At 43.8% G+C, this 26,610-nt stretch overlaps 2 protein-coding genes across 2 annotated transcripts; both read left to right on the forward strand.

Annotated features, from left to right (window-relative positions):
* The first annotated feature begins 1,472 nt into the window (after positions 1-1,472).
* On the forward strand, positions 1,473-16,083 carry LOC142591421 (uncharacterized). Its single transcript, XM_075703749.1, has 6 exons — positions 1,473-1,567; positions 2,629-3,232; positions 4,516-4,674; positions 13,074-13,258; positions 15,703-16,027; positions 16,075-16,083. The coding sequence occupies exons 1-6, from the start codon at positions 1,473-1,475 to the stop codon at positions 16,081-16,083; spliced, it is 1,377 nt and encodes a 458-aa protein (XP_075559864.1).
* Positions 16,084-19,010: 2,927 nt separating this feature from the next.
* Positions 19,011-25,371, forward strand: LOC142591066 (uncharacterized). The gene is made up of 3 exons (XM_075703434.1): positions 19,011-19,339; positions 21,337-21,552; positions 24,954-25,371. The coding sequence occupies exons 1-3, from the start codon at positions 19,109-19,111 to the stop codon at positions 25,146-25,148; spliced, it is 642 nt and encodes a 213-aa protein (XP_075559549.1). The 5' UTR covers positions 19,011-19,108; the 3' UTR covers positions 25,149-25,371.
* The last annotated feature ends 1,239 nt before the right edge of the window (positions 25,372-26,610 follow it).

A 26,610-nucleotide genomic window follows, 5' to 3' on the forward strand; every position in this document is an offset into this window, starting at 1 on the left:
TGAGGCGCGCCGTAGTGGAGGACACCGGAAATTTCGACTACCTGGGGATCTCTAACGTGCACCTAAATCTAAATACACGGGTGTTTTCGCATTCCGCCTCCATCGAAATGCGGCCGCCATGGCCGGGATTCAATCCCGCGACCTCGTGCTCAACAGCCTAACACCATAGCCATTGAACAACCACGGCAGGTCCTAAGCCCCTTTAGGAATGATAGACTGCTGGGAGCAGTGGTATTTCACTAAATATAAAGGAGCGCCAGAGTCGAAATATAAGACCAAGGGAGCTATAACGTAAAACTATTTCAAAATTTTATATTCCAATTCTGCAATCATCCCTCCATGATTGATCAAAACTTCTTTGGACCATCCCCACTTAACTTGTCTGTCACGCGACGTCACGAAAACCGTGATAGCTCCCCACATGATATGATAAGTTCACATTGATTATGCATGGTTTGATAGAACAAAAAAGAATGGTTATTTATAATTCTACCCCATTTCGCCATTAGCCCTCGCCTATTGGTCAAAAGTTTTCGGGCTGCACCCACTTCACTTGCCTGCCACGCGGTGTCATCAAACCGGAAGAACTCACGCTTCAAAGTTACGTGTACGCGATAAAGATGCAGTAATATGCAGAAAAAAATTGAATTTTCTTCTGAATAGCAGAAGGCTGCCCCGTTCCAAAAGGAATAAAAGATGGCTGCCACCGATCGCTCAGACACTGGTGACTCGCACCTGCTGGAAAGCATGGGCTTGTTTGCGTATAATAAAACTTCTTGCGTGGCCATGCAACGTTTTCGAACACTTTCGGCACGTTTACAACCTCGTTCTGTCAAATCTTCATTTGCGTAGGATCTGTTTCAGCGTCGTTCTTAAGTTTCCGTTGCATGCCGCTGCCGTTTTCGACGAGCCAGCGCGAGCTAAGTAAGGCAAAGCGGACCAACCGCTAACGCCGGCACCGCCTTCTTCATCCGGTTATCGACTTTCAGTGCAGTCGCTCGGCCCCATCGAATCCCTCTCCACTTGAGCGTGCTCCTCGCCTCTTGTCAGCCAGTTAGATAAGACAAGCCGCTCAGTGCAGGCAAAGTTATTCGTTTTGAAGCAAACAAAAGTGACCTCCTATGAACGAAGAGAGCATTTGATTAGTCTGTTGAGACAACCCTGTGGGTGACCGCCCGATCCTTGCATCGGCCGTTACGCAAATTTGACGTCAGGAGTTTGGAATAAAAGCATATTCGAACAGTTTTACGTTTTAGGGCCCCAATAAGGCGACAGCTGAAGCGCGAACTAAACACTTACGGTCTATAAAGGATGTTTGTTACTAATAATAAGGTCGATTATGAAGAATTGGTTGTTTATAATTATCCTTCACATGCATTTCACATGCTGGCCAAGGTATGGGTTCGGAGTTCTGAGGGTAGAAGCTAAAGAAGAAGACGACCTAACCTTTGCCACGTTGTGAGCGCTGCAAGATGGCTAGAAGTGAGGAAAACACAATAATCTCCCCTGATGCCGAGGCAGACGGTAACGAGAATCTGCCTATGAAAGTCTACAAACCGAGCACCTGGTAAGCGCATTCTACTTTTATACGTGTTCAGTCATCTCTGATACCGAAATCTGTGCCTCCTCGTTGATGAATAGTTGAATGAAACAGAAGACGTCAATCCTGCTGTATGAAGGGCCCACTATTATTGGTCGGTATTAGACACCATGGGAAAGTGGCACCTCAGTCTCTGACTGATGGCGTATATAAGTGAAGGAGTAAAGTCAACCCTGACTAGTAAGCAAAAAAGCGCTGCCTGGCTGGCTCAGACTGAATCCACATTTCAGCCCCAGGCCCTGAGAAATGTTTTTATTGTTTCTGCCCACAAAAAATGAGTGTGGTGGCAGCAAGGTCATGAATTTCCTGCTAGCAGCATGGTGCTATATTGCCAGCAATGGCACGGAGCATGGTCAATGTCCTTGTGGCCTCGACACTGGCGCGTGTCCGAATTTGCAGTCTTTCACGTCCTACGTCTTTCTTGGCGCTAGTGAAGTATATCTCAATTCTGGAATTCCGACAACCTAGCCCAACGTTATTCTCTAAGTGTCCACAAGATGTTCACACAAGCATGCAGTTGGGGAACTGAGTTTACGCCGATGGTGAACAGAAAAAAAAATTTGGTTGCAGGGTCGTCACTAACCAGTATTTATTTTACAGGGAGCTTCTCCAAGCAGTGGCAGTACTTTTTCTGTGTAAATTTGATAACACGTAATCATACTCATCTAGCTTCCACAAGACTTACCTTAGGTCATTCATTCTAGGCACAACAGAATATCCACTATACCTGGTAACCAAGAACAGCTGCGTCAATTTTCTTCAATTTCCCGGATACGCAGAAATGGCTTCAAATGCAATCGCCCTTTTGCTAATCAAGGTTAACATCCTCTGCGTGTTAATATGCTTCATCGTCTTACCTCTATTATGCACACGTGAGTGGTTCGGCGTCTGCAAACTCTCCCAAGTTTAGTGTCTGCTTTATCTGCAACACACACTCTGCATGCATCAAACAAATTTTCTTGGTTCCTCAATAATCAACTGGCGGTGAGTTTAAATCCTTGGCACCTGTCGAATATTTATTTTTGCAGGACATCACAACCAGGTGCCCGTTTGACTAAATATGGACAAAGAGGACAGCCTGCTGCTGCACCCCTGCGAAAGCAACGGTCCGATACAGAACGCAGCCCTGCAGCACCATACGTGGACCGCCTTCGGGGCAGTGGGAGTTACGACGTAGATGACCGTTTTACTGAATATGAAGAGGGATTACACAAAGCTACAGCCGTTCGACGAAAGGAATCAAATGCAGAACTAAACTCTGAAGCGCAAAACGCCTATGGCCCTTCGAACAGCGGCAGTTATGACATGGATGCAGGTCCGACTGCATATGGACTGGGAGGGCAGCCCGCTACTACAGGACCCGAGGTGCGACTACGAAACACAAAACGAAGCTCTCCAGCGCAACTCTCTGATAGACCTCACAGCAGCGGGACTTATGACGTTGTCGATGACGAGACGCGAAAGGTACAAGACAATGAAGTATTTAGTGATGTGAGCAGCAAAGGCTTCACATCAAATTATATAACTGCTCCAACGTCCTTAGATTCTCCGAAAAAGAAGGCGTATTTCGATATTCCCGAGACTGAACAACGAGGAGAACGTGGCGATCAAGCTCTGTGGCGAAAATTGTTGGTGAGTGTCTTGAGTTCAGAATAAAATTGGCTGCAGTGCGAGTACTTGAGTGTGTGTGTTGAGGGGGGGGAGGGGTTATGTGCGTGCATGTGTTCCTATATAACGAGTCCAACCTCAAAATAGCTTGCCCATTCACCATAGCCAACATTAGCCAACTTGCGAATCTATATTGGCATACCTACAGTATCTATAGTAAGCCTTACTGCTTATACACGGAAATCGGATTAAAACAACCTTGTCTGTGGAAGCGCAATGTTTAGGAATAGCCAGCGCAGCATGGCTACTCTTAGTGACAATATCGCGCGCAATAAAGCCTAACTATGCTCACGATCACGAAATTCGTGCTTTCTTTTAGGTTAGCAATATGAAAAAAACGGTGAGTATAGGGTCAGGCTACAACGCACGGCAGGGTTGTGCTTCTGCTATTTGTTGTGTAGTGCAAAATTTTTGAGGATGTTCTGCGTCATTGCATTGAGTTTTGTCTAGGAGATTCCTTCCACTATATATGAAATATTGCAAGGCTTTCGTCCTATGCATTCTTAGCACTTTTTTCTTTACGTTCCGTTTTTTGCTATCATTGGAAATGGCCACTATTGGTGCCTATATCTTCCTTTGTGAACTGACCATGATTTTTCATGTCTAACAGTGTCTGACTGATTCCGCAGAAAGCACGCTCAAAATTAGGTCTAAAAACTGCATGGTGCTACGGTACCTGCGTGCGGTAAGGCAGGCGGTACTGACGGTACCGTACCACAGGTGCTAGTACCACCCATAGTAGAGTACCACCATACAGTCATATGATGGGTGCCTGTGTTACAACCGGTGTTAGAGTGCCACCTTGTGGTACTGCATGGTGGTATGGTTGTAAGGGGGCCATTCTCGAATTCCTCCCACATGACAGCTAGCGTTTTGAGGCGGTGTCCTTGAGATGCTACAGTTGTGTTCGAAAAGAAACAGGTGCCGTCATTCAAGACGCTGCGCCAAGCAGAGTTGGTTTTAGTGAATTTACTGCACCGGGTTGCGAACTTAGACTTGAGCTTGACTTAACTGCTTGGCTCCCACCTATGGGTAAAACACAGTAGTAGAATGGGGTGCGGCACCCGTAAAAATTACACACATTGTGCTACAAATAACCACTTCCCAAATCTTGCTAAATGAATTATTGTATAGCGATTGCGGTTGTTTCGTCATTTTTTTCTCGCTGGCTTCATGTTTCGTACACTTTTTGTTCGTTGCCCTTATCTCGAGCCACGCTTCATTTCCTCTCCCTCCTCTCGGAGCAGGACGCTACCAGCATACGAGCCACTCTTCCTGACGCGCCGAAAGAGCGACGAAGCATGCCGGCTCAAGGCAGCCAAGGCTTGGCTTCAATCCCCCGAAGCCAACACATGGGCTCGAGTGATGTGACACCTGGGCCGAATCCGGAAGCTTTCTCCCGAAAGGTGCTGCTTTTAACTATCATTTGGTCCTATTAATTACTATTATGCTGCCAGAGCCGCAACCAAACTCACTGAACATTTCACTAACTTTTTTGACAAGCAAAAAGAGACTGGGATACTGTTCCACGCGAGACAAACACATAGAAAGAGGGCGGGGATGAGTACCAACTTCATGGTAGCACCACGCGCTTGTTCAACAGTAAACATGAACAGTCCTTATGAGATTATACAAGATATTGCACAACGCAGCAGTCAACAGGATCTTGGACAAGAAATTGAGACGGCGAGCACTGATGGTGACAAAATAGCCGCTTTTCGTCATTCCTTCTCGTCCTTGTCTCGTTGCGCTATCTGATGTGCACGTAATTCTGTGGAACACCACGTAGCCCTATCGCAGACCGTGTTGGGGATCAGGCGCCCTATAACCAAAAGCTATTCAAATCCGTTTCTGTTTATGTTCCGCCATTAACCCTCCGTGACTGGTGAAAAAAAAGTATTGATGCTGCGCCCACATCACCTGTCTGTCACACATCACGAAAACCACGAAAGCTCCCTATCTTAGGGGAACGTGTGAAAAAATCTAAAGTACACATTTCTCTCCGGTATGCCTCCGCTATTGGATAAAACTTTCCATTCGTGCCTATTTCATGTGTTCTTGCCGTTCTGTGACATTACATGACAAGATGGCCACAACTCAGTGCGGGCAAGGGACGTCTACGGACTAAACATGCAATGCCATGCGAACAAAAGTGCATGCATTTCTTCAATTGCCGGAGACTGCTCCGTTTAGAGTGGAATAGAAGATCGCTGGTCGACGATCGCTGTGATTCTGGCTGTGGCGAGAATGTATTTACTTGGGTATGATAAAATGAAATTCGAACCGGAATGTCAAGCGACAATCGGCGTGTATTCTGAGCGAAATAAAGTGAAGCTAAATGCTTTACGTTAACGCTCAATGGCAGTTGCGTAAGTTGCGTAAAAATTTGTTTGCTCACCTCGTTATATACCCCCATTCCCAGTTTCTCACTTCATCCCGGAAAATGCAATACTCCTCTATCGAATTTACACCTGAGTCCGATACCTCAGTTCATCTCGCACTGCTGCGTATGCGCAAGTAACGGTAACACAACTCGTAGTGCTGATCACAGTTTTGTACAGCGGCTGCTGTCTTATGCAAGCTGAGTGACATAAATTTGAATCGTAATCAAGAGTTATGTCACTACGGCTTTAGAAATCGAAGTACTTAAATTTAATTCCAAATGCAATCCAGCCGCTTTTACGTGGAAGGGTTGTAAAACAATTCTGCTTTCAGTATAGCGCACGCTTCTTCATCTGCTTATGCCGAAAATGAAGTTGCTCTACGGCGTTTCTAAGAAAAGTCGTGCAGTTGCTACCGAAGATGATTATCTAAATAAGCGAATAGCTTTGTTACGTCGCTGAATTGCCCGTGGATCGTTCAAATGCAAGATATCTACTAGCAAGCCTCTGAAGACATGCTTGTCAAGGCAATAATGGTATTTTGATGATAATGCATGTATTCGTTGTATAATGCTTCCGTTATTAAATTCGAAGGTTTCTGGGGAGCAATAAACACTGCCAGTTTCTATCTTACTAGGTTATCAATGCTGACTGTCTCACTGAACCGACAGCCAATCGCGCACACCACAATAAAAGAGTACCTCTCGGAGTAAATATTAGCACAGCCGTTAATTGTGGTGTCGTTTCACAGTGCTGAAGGCTGAACGTTCTCTTCTGATCCAGTTGTTGCTGCCATTTCTCACCCCCTCCTCGCAGTATAATGTTGCCGAGACTTTTTGTTGCGTGGACGACGTCACTGTGCCGACTATTGTGAGGATTTATTTTGGCGGCATTTTCATCGCCTCGTTGCACACGGCCGTGATCGCCGAGGAGCAACAGCAAGCTAAGCAAGATAACTGAGACTAATCGGAGGTTCCGTATCCACTGCCCTCCACCCTGCCTACGTTACGTGACGCCGGAGTGGTGCTAGCGCCGTTCTAACCTCTCGGAGACCCCGGTAAAACCCTTCTTGCTTGGCCGCTAGCTTCGCCCGGCTCACATCCTTTCCACTAATGAGCACTCTTCGCCTCTCGCCAGCGAGGGCGATAAGGAAAATCTGCCCCCTTAGGTAAATTTATTTCGTTTGAAAACCGAACAAAATGGACCGACTGGGCCTCGTCAGAAAACGTTGTAGGTTCCCGCCTACGCTTACTTCGGCGATTACGCAAATTTGAGGTCATGAGATTGGAATAAAATAACAATGGAATACTCTTACGTCATAGCTCCCCATGCGTCAGGCTACGTGGTTTTTCCTACAATCTCCAGCTGGTCAGGTCAGCTGTAGTCCCTTTCCAAATTTACAAACATAAAGAATGCCCTGGGTTTCATCATCAACGGGCTATTTTTTGTCCATCGCAGGATGAAGGCCTCTCCCTGTGATCTCCAATTACCTTTGTCCTGCTCCTGCCGATTCGAAGTAGCGCCTGCAAATTTCTTAATTTCATTCCCCCACCTAGTTGCCGTCCTCGACTGCGCTTCCCTTCTTTTGGCTCCCATTCTGTAACCATAATGGTCCATCGGCTACCTAACGTACGCGTTACATGACCTGTGCAGCTCCATTTCTTTCTCGTAATGTCAATTGGAATATCGGCTATCCCTATTTGCTCTCTGATCCACGCCGCTCTCTTCCTGCCTCTTGAAGTTACGCCTAACATTCTTCGTTCCACCGCTCTTTGCGCGGACCTTAATTTGTTTTCGAGCTTCTTTGTCAGTCTTCAACTTTCTGCCCCATATGCAGAACCAGTAGAAATCCGCAGAGTGAAATCAGCCTCTCTATATGGCATTCACAGATTACGAAAAGGCATCTGATTCAGTATAGATACCAGCAGCGATATAGGCATTACATATTCAACGAGTACAGAGGCGTACATAAATATTTTAGGAAATATGAAGAAAGATTCCACAGCTACCTTAATCCTCCACAAGAAACATATGAAGACACCAATAAAGAAAAGGGTCCGACAAGGAGCCACAACCTCTCCGATCTTATTCGCTGCGTGCTTGGAAGAAGTATTCAAGCTATTAAACTGGGAAGTCATAGAAGTAAGGATCGACGGCAAATATCTCAGAAACTTTCAGTTTTCAAATGATATTGTCCTTTCAGCAACACTGCACACGGGTTACTACAGATGATTGAGGATCTTAACAGCGATAAAATAAGAGTAAGGTCGAATATTAACATGCAGAAGACAAATATAATTATAAATAGCCAATCAAGGTAACAAGAGTTCAGTGTCGCCATTCAGCCTCTAGCGTGTGTGAAGGAGTAGGTTACCTAGGTCAATTACTCACAGGGAACCCTGATCATGAGAAGGAACTTTACAGAAGAATAAAAATGGGTTGGAGCGCATTCGGCAGACATTGTCAGATCCGGACTGGTAGCTTACCATTATCATTAAAAAGAAAGGTGTACATTCTAAAGTTAACGCGTTTTAAATTGAAAACTCAAATTCATGGGCTGCTCGGAACATGCAGAAACACAAGCACCACGGTTTTCGAGCAATACAACGTGCTGGTAATGGCTCAACATGGTGCTTGCGGTGGATGCGAACCATGTCGTTCGCTGACCACCATTAGCCGAAAAAGTGGTCCTTAGGGGCTCAAAAGCACAATGCTGTTGTTCTTCCAAACGATCGTCCCAATATCTTTTTTTGTCCGTGAACGACCAAAAGCGGCCTAACGAGCACTTCACAATTGCTGCGAGAATACGGAAGGAGATGTTGCGAATTAGCAAAAAAAGCAAGCAGACCAGGCAAGCTTGAACGTGTGTCAGCACGTCGCTAAGTACGTACCGCATGACCACCATCTGTGCCACGACGACATGACATCTACGCCTACCGGCAGACGAAACCAATGCAGGCTCGTAGAAATTTAAATTACTATGAGTGTTTCGAGGCTGGTCAGTGCTTATTAAAGAGTTTGAATGCCTATAAGACCTTCATTCAACGCAAGCAATATGAAATAAAAAGTCGGAAAGGCAATCTCCGTGCTCCATTGAAATGACTTCATTATCTGGGGTCTGGGTCCACATCCACACTTAATTCGCTCGCTAGGACGCTTTATAAGAGAAGAAGCGCTGGCCAAGCCAACCAACAACTGCTTACACACTTTACTGGCTAACGATTGACCATTCTTGCAAATAAGCCTCGCCAATTTGGCCACTGTATAATTCCTAGACAGGGTTTCTAATCTTTCAAATCAACACTCTGTCTAGTAGTATGGAAGCAGAACAGACTGCTGGGTGAAGAAGTAGGCAGGAAGCACAGGTCTGCGTCAAGAAGCAACTGAAGAAAAGACGGGTGATGATTGTGTCGTTACGTATTGCAGGCGTTCCCATTGACAGTGCTGCCCAAGAATCACTAGACAAGAAAAACAATCATGGCCTTACTCTAATAGCCATATATCTTTCATTCTCCTCGCTCCCATTCTGACCTCGTGCAAAAAAAAGTAGCTACTGGGTACCATATTCAAAAACAAGTGTCGCGGGTGCACAAGCAGTTAAAATTGCCTACCAGGACTTTTGAGCGATCGGGGGTTCTATGCAGGACGTCTGAACGTTTTCGCTCGCTTGGCTTTGTTCAACGGCAGTCGGCGAACAAAGATAGTTCGGAACGCGCGAAAGCTGCAGACAATGATACGCAAAGATAAAACCACGTATATGAACACGAGCGCACCCTGCGCACGCCGCTTTCTTGTTTCAAACATTGAAAACTGGGCGATGCTATGTGCATGTGGCCCTTAGTTGTCACCAACAAAATATCGCAATACCACGACTGTCCAGCTATCTATCTAAACATTCGGTTCAAGCCGCTTGCCGGATCTTTCTGGGGCGCATCATAGGCGTATCTCCTCTTTCGGGCATTATCTGTGTATCCACCGTCGATTGCGAATGGTGCAGACGCGGTGCGTTCCTACGTCAACATTTTCTTTCTTTCGAATACGTTAAAGTATTTTTTTTATAACTGCACTTCGGGATAAACAAACGATAAAGAAATGAAAGACGGGAGCGATGCTTTGACAACGTGTATCCGTTTTAGGCTCCCCATGAGGTAATAAAACCCAAGTAATGATAAACAATGAGTCAATCTAGAGAAGCCAATGACACTGGAGGAGTGCCGAGGGTTGAACTTTGTCTTGGTATTGCTCATTCATCCGCGGGCGTCACCAGGGCTCGCGGAGATTCCGAACTTCGTGAAACTCGGGCCTTCCTGCATAGTAACCATGGAAACAAAAAGAGAAAACCCTATGAGCGTGCAGCTCGATTATATGAAAAAGCGAAAATACACAATGACGTTCCATTACCAATGTGCTACTATTGCAAATTCTATTCTTTATTTCATTAATACTTATTGTTCGTGTTTCGTTTTCTTTCATTATAATCTAACGAATGCACTTTTTAATCAGGCGAGTTCTCACACGACCATATTTTTTTTTTCTTTTTGTGTATGAGGGGTATCTAGCTCTTTGTACATGGTGTCCACATGAAACTTTCCTGATTTAAAGATTAAGTAAAAAACTGTGATATAGTGATACCTGAAGTTTGTGGCATCATAATAATGGATTCAAAAAGTATGGTCGTTCGCGTAGAAATTCACGCACAAAATGTTATTAAACAGCTATGGGTGACTTCGTTTCCGCATACCACACCACACCTTAGGCTATCCCTTTAGGTGTCACATTTGGAATTTATTCAGCTCCTTACAAAAAACAAGAACAATCGCTTCGAAACTTTTTTGTTAAATTTCACCTACTTTGCATGATGCAACAAACCGCAGGCTTCTCGGTATCAGTTTTTTTTTGTTCATTTTGAAATCAGGGAGGTTTCATGAGGGCACTCTGAATTTTATTAATTTTTTTTATATTCCGAATATCGTACATGTGGGCTTACATTTCCTTCGTAGAGCTTGAACGCAAGGAAATACTATCTAATGCGTTACATTCCACTTGTGTCTGAACATTTCATTTCGATGTTTAGTGCACTCTCTACAGTTCTTATTTCTGTCTTCTATTGCACTCATATGCCATATAACCAGGAGCGCAGACCCAGTCAAGCAGCCCACTGTAGATTCTTGCCTGGCGTCCCTGCAAACTCGGAGGAGAATAAAGTGTGATTTTGATCAATATTTGATGTGGAGTAGCGTCATCTGCCTCGTTATCCTGCGAGGAAGCAGCTGAGTTGGCTTGAAGACTTCAGATGCAGTATGCTCGGCTCTATGTCAGTGATTCCATCCTGTTAGATTATTTTGCATAATTCATGCCACTTTCTTTCTTTCACTGCTTAACAGTGGCTGTTGCACCTGAGAATTGCATTCCTTAGGTAATTCACCTAATATGTAACCGTGTAATCGTTTGCTGACTGACTCGTGAAAACAAAATAAAAGCGGTATAATATTCCGAGAACATTTACGTCAGTTATTAGGAGGCGCCTCATTTGGCCGTTATCGGTGCGCCAGACCATGCTTTCGGTCACTAACAGCAATAACGAAGAGCTATATTTAATAATCTATTGCTCTATATTTATTATGTTTCTTTAAACGACCAGGTAGCACCAGCCGGTGAACAGGGCGATGAATCTCCGCCACATCGGATACCCTCACTTCGTAGCCCTGTCATTGAAAGCGTCGGCGAAGTAAGCGGATTTTTTGTTTATTCAATATCCCTTATCTGGAATGTTTTCAAAACATTTGGTTGCACTCTTTAGTGGGAACCATTCTGGAACCAGATAAATAGCTTGAGGCGAATGAAATCACATCTAAGAAACAGAAATAAAACGTTACCGATGACCACAAAATTGTGCTACTGCCCACGCTATGCAGTGTGTGTGTATGTGTGCGTCCCACGTCAAGCGTCACTAAAGGTCCCCGAATCTTCACGGCATATAAAAATCATCTTATATTTTATTCTGATAATATCACGTCACCTAGTTAACGAAGCTGATTTACCTGCAACTTACTGATTAAGTCCTCGCTTATAAAAAATTGCACCTTTGCGTAGGAGAAAAAGAAAAGCCTCCAAAATAGCTTACCTCACTCTAAACTACAATCGTATCACGTAAGCACATGTGTAAACATTCGTGAGCAAGTGTGGTTCTCAATGCAAATGGATTTACTTTCAATTGCAACATAATCGACCAGCATGAAGACGACGAAAGAGTTGAACAGAGCAGCCATATTGGAAAGCACGGCTTGCTATACTATGTCTGGGTGCTAAGCACGTCGCTGTTCATGCTGTTGGTCGTGCCTGCGGCGATACTGATACTATCACACAGGCGCTCTGATTTCGTCGCTGCTCTTCTAAAGATCAACGTGACAGCCCCAATGGTGAGTGAAAACACGCTTGAATCACACATAATTGCACACTAACGCTTTCTGGATAAGGCTTTATTGGCATAGAATTAAGAACCATTGTTCTGTGAAACGGCGTCTGTCAGGAAACGGCCGAGCTTCATGCGCTTACGTGAACCGTAAGGGGTTCACATATACATCTGCGAACTGTTGGCTTCCGTGACACGAAAGTTTCCGCACTTCACTTTAACATTACCTTGGGAATGAGCAGGTGTAAAGTGCCAAAAGCTATGCACGAAAAAGTCAATGAAATGAGCACAATATTAAGCCATGGTAGAGTGTATAAGCGCGACTGGAAGAGGACGAAGAAAGAAACAGATACACAGAAGCGCTGTGTCTGTATATCTGTTTCTTTCTTCGTCCTCGTCCAGTCGCACTTATAAACTCTACCATGGATTCTAGCCAAACAGCCCGCCAACGTGTTTTAACAATATTAAGGCTGTTTTTGCCATGTGCGTCACGACCGTGCCATTATGAATGACACACCGCAATACGTGCTTCAATCAAAGCAGTTGTGAAGATACTCAGAGGCACCATATGCTCAGACTGGCAGAAGTTGCCGGCCTCGATCGCAAGACTGGCCTACCTGTTGTTAGAACTCACCGCGGCACCAAACACCAGACGCAATCTCTGGTGAACTATTATGTCACCTATGGACATCGCAACTGACCATGAAACGCCACTCTTTGCGGGCAACACTAAACGGCGCGTGCTGCAAGCAATCTCTGCGATTAGTGTTTTTAATGAGCCTCTGTTGTTTCAGGCAGATCAGATGAGGTCAAACACTTTTTTTTATGGCAATGGCTGATCACGTCTTCTCGCTCATTGGTGGAGCGCCATTCGATTTGGCACTGCACGACAATCTGGCAGTAGACAGAAGTAGGGTATAACACACTGTGATTTTTACCAACCGTCGTGCTAGGATAATTACTGCGCTCACTCAGCCAAACCACAGTATTTCATTCTTACTTTTGCGAACAGGCTTGTGTTGAAGACGTGAATGACACAGTTATGTGCAACGAGTACCCGAAAACGGTGCTGAGCATTGAAGATGAGGCCTGGCAGCCCTCGAATGACAGCGCGCCCTTGCCGCCACGTGATCCGATAGCTACCCACCGGAAACCGGCTACCCTCGTCCGACCGGTTATCTGCGTCCTAAACCTTGGGTGAGATTCTTTGAGCGCCACTTTCAATATACGCCAACATTGATAAACCGGAATTCAACCAAACCGAATTTTAGAAAGTAGCGTACGTATTTGCAACTGTACTTTAGAAGAGTTAACTGCTGGGCTAGTTGGTGATCTTGCATATTGAAAAGATTTTGCGCCAAAAAAAAAAACACACACAGGAAAGACGACGACACCACAGGCGCTACCTCAACTCTTGAGGTAGCGCCCGTGGTGTCGTCGTCTTTCCTTTGTGTGTTGTTCTTTTTTTTGGCGCAAAATCTTTTCAGTATTGCAACTGAACTGTAACCCGTCCCTCCACGTACTCAATTAATTCTTCTGAAACACATTACGAATGAGCCAAATATTTTTTCGTAATATACACAGTTATTTCGTGCGAAAGATCTTCAGCAAAGCTTTTTTATTCTAGGAGCTCTGATTAACTTGAACTGCACAACGAATATAATTTTTAAATATAACTATTTATCTGTTTTAAGATTCGCATATTGTGCGATCAGAGAACACTCAGATTAAAATTCTCATTGGATTTCCTAAAATAGTAAGTTGCAAAATATAGTTACGACTACAACGGAATGACTTGCTTGGATCCAGAATCGTGAAAGAATCTTATTACATGCACGAACAAGAAAAAAATGCCGTGGGTAAAATACGGGCAGCAAAGAATGGGAGAATAATGGACAAATTCACCTGAATGCAAAAATTTGAAAATTCATTTTGCGACATGTTGATTCCTTAACCATTTATTAACCATTAGCTACTTGGTACTGAAATGTAGACACAGAAAACATAGTCACAAAGGAAAGGACATACATGCCGCTCGTAATCTTCTGGTGGTCGTGCCCTGCACGCCTGTACTTTTGCGCACCATCACTCTCGGCCAACTTGTCTACCTTCCTGTCGTTCTAAGCTCTTGAACATATCGCGGCCTCAATGTAAGGTGATAACACATTCCGTGTTTTGATCGCTTGCGATTAACCTGCCTCCTTTTTAGGAATTCTACGAACCCTGAGAAGTAGATGTTTTCGGTTGTTTCGCAGTACCGGAACAAATTATCTGTACCACGCGCGAAATTTGGGAATTGTGAATTTTCAAGTAAGTCGCAATGCCTAGGTTCGGAAACAACAGGCTCCGTAAATGGCAAATGTTCTGAGTCTTTAATAGGATCGACCAGTGCATTGAACTACAAGTGACGGTGCGTACAGCTTGATGTTGAATGTTTTGTGGTGGCACTTGGAGTGAATGGTTTGTGACACCTCATGTCATATTGCCGCAACAATAGTTTTGACCTGTGGAAGTAAAGTGAAGGTAAAGCAGTTGTACTAAGGCAGGGGACACTTTTTAGAAGAACTTGGTTAACACGTAGATGCAATTTCGTCTTATCGTGCCGAAATACGGGCCGGAATTTTCATCTGAACGTCCCAAAATAATTAAGATTTTTTAGCACCGAAGCATGTATATTTCGATATTCGTTAAGCCTATTAAGAAACAATTTGAATTTGAATAACTAACTTGACGTAAAGATTTTCTTGTCATCGGAGAGTAAATGATGCGTTGGGCACAGAGGAAAATGCAATTGAACAAATCTACACAAACTGAAAATTAGTCGTAAATTGGAGCCGCGTGGAGCTCCTGTTTACTAAGTTTGAAGGCGTTGACGTTGCCTGTGATACTGCATGCTCTTTGGCCTCGATCCAAGCAACCGAAGATTTTCAGCAGCGGGCTGATGAAGCACCTGGGAGCACCAGGAGGTGACTTGGACAACCGTAATGGAATTTATTTCTTGGTTGAAATGCTACTTGCGATATTGGCGTAATGACTTGCATCAAAGCTGTTGCAAGCTCTTTCTATTTTTTTATTTTTGCCTTACTAAGGACGTGGATTCTGTAAACTGTTTCGGTATTTATTATAACTTGCCCTTGGCTTATTTGGGTCTTGCTGAGCGGCTTAATTGCCACAAAAGCAGATACACAAAATGTCAAATAAACGCACACACGCGATGACGCCGCTGAATCAGATGCCACCGCTTCCTGGCTGTTAGGCAACGATTCAAGCAGCCAACCATATGCTCTCTCCTGGAAACTATTTTATTCACATGGCTCCTTTATGTGCTTTCTGTAGCGAATGTATGCGGCGACACCAGTGAAACACCACTGCTTGGTTTTGTTTCGGAGCAACAAATTGCTGGCTCGAATCCCTGGCTGCGTGCGCGAATTCTGACTAGACAAAGTGGGCTTTGGTGCCACGCTGTATGTGCAAAGAAAAGAAACCCACACGGACAAATCTAGCTTCAAGCCATTAATTCGCCAGTGCGTCGCAGCCCAATTCTCAGCTAGTAAAGAAAGTTGCCCTTACAGTTTGGTAACTCTGTTTATCACTCCTAGTTGCCTTAAGCTCATGGCGTTTCTTGCGATATTTTTATGAAGGACACAGGAACTCTGGGAGCGATACGTGATGACGAATATCACGGTAACCTACTGCACCGTTGTTCTGTGGGAAAGCCTGTCTCTTGGCACGCCCAAAGACCATAAGCTGGGCCGACGGGGCACACTCGCAGTCGACAAGGAGAAGTTCGACCTGATGGTGGACCACACGAAGCAGTTCCGAACAGCGAGGAATGGCAGCCTGCTCATATATGTGACTCTCGGTGGCCAGCGCTCCGACAGCCCGGCGTACGTGAGCATGCTCCATAGCGAAGGCTGGCAAGTGTCCGTCGTGGTTTCGCTCCGTCGATTCAACGGCATCCTCCACGTAAGTATTGCCACTTGTGAAACCCTTTGACCTTCCTCACTCTGAAGGGTCCCTAGCAATGCTTTCTTCGAAAGCAGCTGTATGGTTGCGCCAGCACACTTCTTCTGCGACGTATTCACTTCAGGCGCTCTACATACTCCAAATTGCCATAGCTTGCCGAATGAAATGCAGCTTTAGACCACGAATATAAAGTTAAAATAGTGGTAATTATTCAATGAAACCGTCACTAGGATATTTTTCTGTAATTATTTGGTTTTGCGTGCCAGAACCCACGATCTCATTATGAGCCACGTGGTCGAGGGGGCTCAGTGATAACTTCGACCACCTGGGGTTGTTTGCTGTGCGCTTAACTCCATGTGCACTAGTGTTTTAGCACTGCGCCCCTTCAAAAGCCGGCAGCTGTGGCCGGAATTTGAACCACGCCATCGTGCATAGCAGCCCAATACCATAGCCACTGAAAAACCACGGCAGGTTAGACTGATTTCAGAAGCAGCAATTGAAGTCGGAGGCAAGGCATCAAGGCGACCAGTACGCAAGCCCTACCACGTAGCAAAGTGACCTAATAAAGAAACGACAAAGCATGGCAGCGTCTAACTCCAGAAATGAGACAGAATTCGCTGAACTCTCAAAGATGATAAAGAACGAGAAAGTTAGCGATATTTGAAATTATAACGTCGGAAAGATTGAAGAAGCAGCAAAATGACCGTAGCCTAAATTAGTGAGAAGAAAACTTGGCCTAGAACAAGGCAAGACGTATGCTGCGAAAGATAAGCAGGATAACGCCAGCTGTAATTTCGATGATATAATAAAAGAGCAGACTTCTATATTAACCTGTACAGCACCCAGAGCCCGGCTACCTTCTTTCGAAGTAGAAATAAACAGGATGCAGGGGCTCCTGCTATCACTAGCGATGAAGTTAGAAGACGATCGCAGGACATTTCTCGAGGAAAAGCGACTGGAAAGGGAATAACGGCTGATTTAATCAAACAGGGAGTAGATATGCCTCAAAAGCTTGCCGTACTTTATAGGCAATGCCTCAGTGTGCTAGATAGTTAGAAGCATGCCAAAACTATACTAATCCATAAGAAGGGACACGTTAGGAAAATAAAGAACGAAAGGTGCATTAGCTTGCTCTTAGTATTGTATAAAATATTCAGGAAGCTAATTTCCAATGGAGTCTGCGAAGCACTTGAATTCAATCAACAAAGAGGACATACTGGCTCCAGAAACGGATATTCTACAGCGGATGACGTGTATGTCATAAATAAAATAATTGAGGCATGTCCGGAATACAATCAACCTCTCTATATGACTCATAGAATATGAAAAGGCATTTGATTCAGTAGAGATTACAGCAGCCAAGGAGGCATTGCGTAATCCATGATTACAGGAGACATATGTAAGTATCTTGGCAAATATCTACAAAGATTCCACAGCTTCCCTGCTCCTCCACCAGAAAAGCAGAAAATTGCCTGTCAGTAGGAAAGGAGACACAATTTTTCCAAGGTTATTCGCTGCTTGCCTAAAACTAATCAGGCCATTAGACTGGGAAGGCTTCAGATTAAGGATCGACAACGAATATCTGAATAACCTTCGATGTGCAGGTGACATGGTTCTGTTCAGCGACAATGAGGACGAACTCCAACGAATGATTGAGGACATTGACAGCGAAAGTGTAAGAGTAGGGTTGTAGACTACTAGTCAGAAGACAAAGGTAATTTTCAAAAGCCTGGCAAGGGAAGAATTCCTGATCTCCCAGTGAGCCTTTGGAGTTGGCGCAAGAGCGCTTTTATTTAGGTCACTTACTCACAGGTGACCGTGATCACGAGAAGTAAACTTACAAAAGAATAAAAGTGGGCTGAAGCGCATACGGCTGATATTACGAAATCCTAACTGAAAGTTTAACGCTGTCGTTGAAAAGTTCGCAATCGTTGCATTGCACCGGCGCAGCAGACGGGGCAGGAAGTTGAAGGTTTACACATAACCTCGAAAACAAGTCAAGAACCGCGTAAAGAGTGATGAAATGAAAAAGGTTAGACGTAACGTTAGGAAACAAGGAGAAAGCGCTGTGAATTAGAGAGCAAACAGGGATAGCCGTTATTCAAGTTTACATTAGGAGAAAATAATGCGGCAGGGCAGGCCATGCAATGCGTAGGGTAGATGACGGGCGCACCATCACAGTTAAAAAGTGAGTGCCAAAGAAGAGGAAGCAAAGTCTAGGATGGTCGCAAATTTGGTAGGGGGATGAAACTAGTAAATTTGCAGCTGCGAGATGAATCAGCTAATGCTAGACAGTCGTAATTGGCGATAGCTTGGAGAGACCTTCGCTCTGCTAGTGTTCGTAAAATGTGGTGGGGATGATGATGATGGTGATGATTATGATGCCATATTACACGAGCGCGCTTAGCGCATCAGGTGCAGCAGTAGAGATAATCTAATGAGCTCCGTAACCATTTCATGCATCTCACTGGCCATAATTAGTTATTTAAAAGTTGTTCAGCTCTATATGTCTGCTAGCGTGGTGCCTGTCCGCGGCATGCGTAAAGTAAATCGGGAAGATCTTAGCTCTTAACAATCGTGAGGAGTACCACCTTACGATGCAGTTCTTCACTATAGTAGTCCTAGGTGCCTTTGTACGCCTAAAAGATTATGCTAGAAGGCTGGAAGGGAGAGGTCAATTTTATATTTGTTGTTGTTTTTGTTGTTGAACCATCCGTTAGCTCTAAGTTGAAGCTCCTCTTGTTCGCATGCTGTTGCCATACTAATTACTGGAATGAGCTTTAATTCAGCATTAGCAATTTAGTATTTTACCTATGCTGGATTTCATGAGGATGCCGCTGCCATAAACTGTGCGTTCGAATAATCATGAATGGCAGAAATGTATTAGTGTGAACATCTTTATCTCCTATATTTGCATCTAACAAACGGATCTTTCTTCGTCCATCGGCTATATTGAACGGTCTGTGCACCTTGCAGGGAGTCAACGTCTACTGGAACTATCCACGCGACAGTTGCGACACAAACAACGTAACGAGCATAAAGGTGTTGCATTTGTTCCTGCGGCGTCTTAAGAGCAGAAATATGGGTGTCATGCTGACGGTGCCACCTGTTAGGGATCTTGTGCGCCAATACGGGCTGACAGACTCACTGCTTGACAACCTGTCGTACGTGTTGGTGACGACGCATAAGCTGCAACCCTGCGATGGCAGAGTTTCTTGCAGCGGGCTACGCCAGTTTGCGGCAAGCGCATTCCTTCGGGTGCGAACGGACTACGACATCAGGCACAGACAGAAATTCGCCTACAGTATATCCGTGAGTGTTTTCGGCACAATCTCTTAAGAGACGCCGCTTGTTTTAATGCTTGAGCAGTTTTTGTTTATCACCTGCCTTCACATATGCATTCGTAATTTCAAAAAGCCAGAAAATCAAATTAAGTTACCGTGGAGTCTCGTGATTTCGAGTGCCATAAGTATGCTTTATGCTTAATAATGAGCCCACTGGTAAGTCCCAGAAAAAAAAACCATACAGAGATATAGGTACAAAACTCGGTTAGGTCGAATGCGAAGGTAGGCCGCTTTGGGTTACTTGACCCCCATCGACCTCCCTCACTCCGGCCAACCCCTTCCATACGCTCAGCGGTAACTAAAAGCTTGAAAGTGCTGAAAGCTCTGCCGCTTCCCTTGGCATCGACAGCGATGGCAGCAACCTGTTCTGCAGTGACGACTTTCGCCGTGCCATGGCCGATATCGGTTTTGAGAGTTTTGTCAGCGAAGGCGATAGCATTGAGGCCTGTGAACCACTTACCAACGACGACGCGCAGAACTGTCATATTTTATTTGTCTGGCGACGACGACATATTACTCCAAGCTATGAAAGAAGGCCTGAGTGCATTAAGTAAACTGCTGCTGCATAAAGTGACCATTTCGCTGACTCAACAAAAACATGACCTCCTTCGTGGGTCAATTTAACGGAAATTGAATGCACCCGGAGAAATGTTCAAAGTAAACTCACCGGCTTTATTGGACGCCGTAGTGGCACGCTCTGTTTATGGTGGTACGAAAGCTGCTTATTTCTGATTGATGCGAAGCCTTCTGGCCCTGAGTTCGTGTCTCTCTCTTGCATCCGGGAATCTAGGCCTCAGATCATAATATTGTTGAGGAGAAGTATTCAGACATGCAATTTGTTTACATTATTTGCACGGAGAGAGCAAGCGGGGCCACGACAACAAAGAGAGTCAGTCGAGACATACCACTTCATCTCTGTTGTGTCTGCACTGTACCTGAATCGCTTCTTCTAATTTCGTGTGACAACCGGCTCATAATGAACACGCTGACAAAGTGGTGATGTAATTTAGATAACCTGGAGTTCATTAAACTAAATTCTGACCACAGTACACAACCGTTCTAGTTTTCTGCCACTGCTATGGTAACGGAACTCGCCATCTGGCGCTCAGCAAGAGAACGCCATGACTACAGTTCTATCACACCTCCTCTCTCTCTCTTCCTTTCTCACTGACCATCAGTTCTCAAGCTATGAGGAATCTCCTCTGATCTGAAACATAGGCTGTGAATATCGCCCTAAGTTATTATACGAAATCATTGTTTACTTCACGGCACCAGCAAATCGTATTAAAGTTTTCGCAGCGTGGACACAGCAGGTGCAAAATTTTAGTTTTAGATGAGCATCTACGTTCATGCAAAGTGATATAGGGGCACTAAGAGGAAAAATAGGTCAGGTTATATTGATAAACTATATATTTTTTCAAAACAATATTTTCGTTGATTCTCCCTTAAAAGGTTAACTAGCAAAGCAAAGCGATAGCTTTATCTTAATTTAGCGCTGGAAATTCAGCCTTCGTACGTCAGTGGAGAGTCAGCAGTTTCCGAATGTAATCGTACCGTTATATGCTTACGGAGCATGGCAAGTTCTAGAAACAGTTAGTTCAATATTTAGCTCGCGTTTAGAATCAAATTTACTCCCCTTGTAAGTATTACGTATTACCCAGGCCTTAGCACGCTGTCAAAATGTATGACATCATGGTGAGCTGGTGCAACGAATTCCAGCTGGCGTTGCCATGTGTGTTTTGTTTTTACACTTTCTCTTGCTTATGAAGCCACACCTCATGGTAGGAGTGGGTTATTGCTATTGTAGAGAAGGTAATATACCATACAGCTCAACTCCTTTTCCTCCTTAGTGTCCTTAGATACCACAGGCCATGACCTTTGAATGCTCTCCCTTTTCTGACGTCAAAATAGCTGCCGAAACGCGCTGGCTCAACAACCAATGCACGTTTCACTCTGTCGGCGTAGGCTCGAGTGGACACCTTTATGGCTAAGGCCGCCTTGGGTTCCACAAACTACGCGACACCGCTGGAATTCGGCGCCATGTTATGGAACAAGTCGCCGGAGTACCTGGGCCACACCGAAGTTTGCCGTGCGAAGAAAGTGCAGAAGAGCAAGGACGACGAGTGCACATTGGCAGTCTTGGATGACGTAAAAGATTCTGACGGTGTCACATGGCACAGAGTATGTGACTTGGCATCACCGCCCTTTCACCTTTACATCATAGGCAGTCAATGCACAAGGGCACACATGGACTAAAATGCAAAAGCATAGTCCGTGTCCAATCTTTCGGCTTGGTAGCCCTTATGCACTTGCTGGCTGTGCTGGATCAGCAACTTGCCGATGCATTCGATTTAGCAATATACTTTTGAAATGGTGAGAAAGGGTATCCTATTTCATTGCGCATGCTCCGAATCGACGATCAAGCTAATTCTTGGTGGTTTTGGGGCCAGCGCCACACTCAGGGTATTGAACAACGAACGGTGCATTTAAGATACTAACACTGCTCAGCACACGCTCGCTATAAAAACTTGCACATTGCGGATCGTGTCTGATATACGAGAGGATGTTTGATTTCACTAGTTATGAAACAACGCAAAGGGAAGAAGAAAATTTCCGAAATGAGCGCACAAGCATAAGGTACACCACCAAGAGGAAAACGAACAACTACGTGTTTATTGCTTAAGTTTGCCAATTAACTGTAAGCCACGTCGTTTAAGGAATATACAGATAAGTTTACAAGTACACAAGTTTATTCCTTCGAAACTCTAACAGATGTGAAATACAAAATGTGACCCCATAGTCAGACTGTATGGAGACCTCCGATAAAGGTGAGGTGGTGAGAGGAATTTCTATATGGCAACAAAATAAAGCAATACAATGACATTACCGTACAGGTAAAAAACGAACAAATGTCAGACAATAAGTTGAGCGGAAATACACAAATATGGTGAGAAAAAGTAACAAGTAAAGACAAAGGTGCGAATATGTACAGCTGTATATAGAACGTTAACTACACACAAACAAAAAGCATAACGAGAAAAAGCACATAGATGTATTTCTATACAAAGGCACGTTAATGTAAAAAGAATAATATATATATATATATATATATATATATATATATATATATATATATGTATGAAAATAGGCGAGGGTGCCAACATAGAAGAAAAGTCTCAAAAACAATATAATACTTCATGCACAGTGAGCAATAAGAACAAATTAATAAAATCATTTTAATATTATTGTTTAAATTTATATGTGGTCTAACAGTCCTTTGAAATAAAGGCAAACAGTTCCTTAAATAATTCTAAGGAAAATTAAACGTCCATTTCCCATATTACGGCACACTTTGGACAAAATATAAATTTTTAGATGCAAATATCGTAATTTTAGGATTAATTAAAGATGATGCTGAAATAGGCTTTACCGCGAGCTGATTGCTTACTGGCTTACAATACAAGCTGCCAAAATTGTGCTTGTTTAATTGAGATGCGGTGAGCACGTTATTGCTATGAGCAGTTTTCTTGCGTTAGCACTGTAAGAGTTCTAAGTTAATTCCCTGATGGCTTGATTTTTGATGACTTGGCATGAGCTGATATGGGTATTATATGTGTTTCCCCAAAACGCTACAGCAAACTTTATATAGCAAGAAATACTTGCCTAATAGAGCGACAGTAATGTGTAAGGGTTGAAATGCGAATGTGCACGGATGAGGCCTCACCTGCCGTAAGCCATTTTGCTTTTAACTCATGCAACATGATGATGGGGATTGAGGACTGCGGTCTAATTTAACTTTTAAATAAGCATAGTCGCTGGCGGAAATTTCATGCTGCTCAATTTACACAGGAGGTGTACTATTTGTGAGACGTTGGCGAAAGCTGAAAATCAAAAATTTTGATTTTATACGGTTTATTTGCAGTTTAATCTTATTGCGTCACTCATGAACCCTTGCAATATCATAGTTCACTTATATTACCAGTGCTGCAATGCAAATAGATAACTTTAGTACCATCGAGGCATCGGTATATAGCGAACATTGAGAGCATTTAAGACAGTCACGTATATTATTTATGGAAATTCGGAAATCCCGGCCGCGGCGGCCGCATTTCGATGGAGGCGAAATGTGAAAACACACATGTACTTAGATTTAGGTGCACGTTAAAGAACCCCAGGTGGTCGAAATTTCTGGAGTCCTCCACTACGGCGTGCGACATAATCAGAAAGTGGTTTTGGCATGTAAAACCCCATAATTTTTTTATAAATTAAAGAGGGCCATCCGTATGCCCATGAGGTGCACCTAAATCTGTAGCTTTGACAAGTTGCTGACAATGCATACAATTTCAATTGAGTTATTTAAGTAACTCTTTAAAGTTAGGAAAGCAGGACCACAAATCCCGAAATATTCAAGCTTTTTAAAGGATGTGAAATTATCAATTGTGTCAAATACTTTAGGAAGATCGAGAAATACTCAGCCGCTAAAATTACCCTCATTTTGTCAGTATACTCAGTTAAAGAAACTAGGGTTATGTCAGTTGAGTATTCCTCTCTGAACTTGAACTGATAAGAAGGACATTACATTTCTTAGGGATTTTCTTAAACATTCAACCACTAACGTTTGGATCACTGAAGAAAGGCAAAATATTTTCAAAAGTTGAATGGCTAACAAAATCTTTGCAAAAATTCTCAATTGATTGCTTGCTGCAATGATCTTATTTTCAGTTATCTATGAATGATAGGATAGCACGGAAGGATTTAGCGGTGCAGTGATGAATGTACTGAAGGCTCTATACACGCCTACAAACATGCTAGAACTAGCACTGCGAAAAGTAATTTCAATTATGAACGTACCACACTTTTTATCTTGTCCTCTAACCGCTTTTCTATGGGCCTCTGCTGTGAAACACTATTGCATATTTTCGAATAACGATTGTCGGGTGAGTTGCAATTTTGCTGCGTAAGCTTGCTATTCGCCGTGCTCATCACAACATTGACTTCTGCAAGTAGGAAGGTTAATTTTATAGCTTTCTTGTGTCTTATTTATTATTAGTTATTACAAAAACTTACGTTCACATAAGGACCCTTTATGGCGGTGGTCGATATATAATGATATAGATGAAGGATCGGAGAGTAAGTTTCTATAGCTATCTTTATAACGTGACGAAAAACGATGCGAAACGCTACTATTATAGGTCATACGATAGAAAGACACAATGCGTATTGATAATATGAAATGTGTGCTGCACTTGTGCTCAGCTTCACATATTGTAGTTCACAATAAACAACGCTTCTAGGGACAAGTTGTTCAAGAAAGGCCCACAGAAAAGTCACGATGCAGGTTCCCTAGCGTGACGCTCACAATACGTGCAAGGTTCTGCATCATTCCTCAAGGAAATGTGATTTCGTAATAATTTTGTATTATCGGTGTAAAACTTTAAGAGAATCGATAGCGATTCCATATTCATTGCGCAAGATTTCCATAAGCATTGTGCGGAAAACATGTGGAACTATTCAAGCTCGTACCGAATGTGCGCAGACGTGACGAGTGCATAAAACGCAATGTCATTCGGACGGCTGCGCAGCTGGCGACGTACACCTCGCCCCACCAAATGCAGCTCCGCATGCAGCGGGCTTTCTGCGACGCCATGGGAGACAGTGCCGTGGCCTTGTTCGATTCGCAGCTAGACGACATCAGCGGGGAATGTGAGGCCGAAGAGGGTCTGCACAGCACTTCGTCCTTGGTGGTTGCCATGGCGACGACAGGCCCTCGAGCTTGAGGGAATCCCGTAGGGGGATCCTAAAATAGCCTCGCTGAGTTGTTTTCCAAGCCAGTGAACTTCCTTTGAACAGACTTGCTGTCTTCTGTTTGCCTCAAGTGTGTTTCAAGATGACCCGAATGTGATCAGAACTTGGAGCTAGTGTCCACCGATACTTGTTATATATATGTGATTTCTGAACTTGATAGGTTATTGTATGTAAATGACAAGTGTATCCTTTGAAATTGTGAAGCCTGCTACATATGGAAATTGTGATGAAAATCTTTCATTACGAATAAAAATCATTAGAATTAGACGTGTATTCATGTCAACAAGTGTCAATGGCCGGGATGGCCGGATGGAGAGGAAATTTTTTTCGTATTTTCTGCTTTTTCTCTGATGAATCTGTTGACAGTACATTATTACGCGAGTGGCAAGTCTGCGCTAAAGTCTGCTTTTTCTGCCTACCTATTATTTGTTTTCCTGTATGGTAACTTCGAACGCAAGCACTTACTCATTAACATTATGTAGGTGTGTGTGTGTGTGTGTGTGTGTTAATCAGCTAAACATAGAATTACAGGATACAACGCAAAAATGTTCCAAGGAATTAAAGGACGTAGAAGAAGCAACAGAACTGTACTGACGTTTCGGCCGGAGTTCACCCTTCTTCAAGAGTGCGACTGCAAGCACAGCATAGCATAAGAGAAATCGCTTGTACTTACTTGTTGAATTGAAGAAATTATAAATAAATGGACAAGAAAGGGGGTGCTGAAGAAAACTCCTGGCCGCAGGTGGAATACAAACCCCGACCTTCGCATTACGCTTGCGATGTTCTTACCAATTGAGCAGTATTTATGTTTATCTGCTAGAACTATCCCTGGGTGGCTCAGCCAGCGCCAGCACTCGCGGCCTTAGAGGCGTGTATCAAACATCCTTTCTGCCGCACGCGTCATATCTCCGCGAACTTTTTGGGTAAAGGCAACTGTTTAATAAGCTTACACATGCGATCAGAAGGCATGAAAGCTGCTAGATTCGAGAATATCGCTATGTAATTAACGAGTAACAAAAAAAAACTGAGGGGCCCAATTTTTATTAGTCATATAACAAGAAGGGAGAGAGAACAAAGAGCGAGAAAAGTTCAGAAGCACATTGGTAAAATACAAAAAGACAATGGATCATTTTTGACGTCTCCGCGAAACCAGCCTTCACCGGACCGCCCTAACGAAGGTTCGCCCCTTGGCCGAAACGTCATATATATATATACAGAGAGTGCGAGAGAAGCACTACACAGCGTGATCACCAAGTGATGACGATATATTACCATCACCTATGGAACATGGCTATCACAATAGTCACCTAGCCTGCTTGGGCTAATCACGTACTTTTACAGATTATTGATGACACTAACAAGGCGAAACATCAGGTGCTAAACATCGCCGTTTTGCTGCCTTGGAATGGCGTTAACTTTTTACCACACCATGTA

The sequence above is a fragment of the Dermacentor variabilis genome, chromosome 8 (genome assembly GCF_050947875.1).
Source record: "Dermacentor variabilis isolate Ectoservices chromosome 8, ASM5094787v1, whole genome shotgun sequence".
NCBI lineage: Eukaryota > Metazoa > Arthropoda > Arachnida > Ixodida > Ixodidae > Dermacentor > Dermacentor variabilis.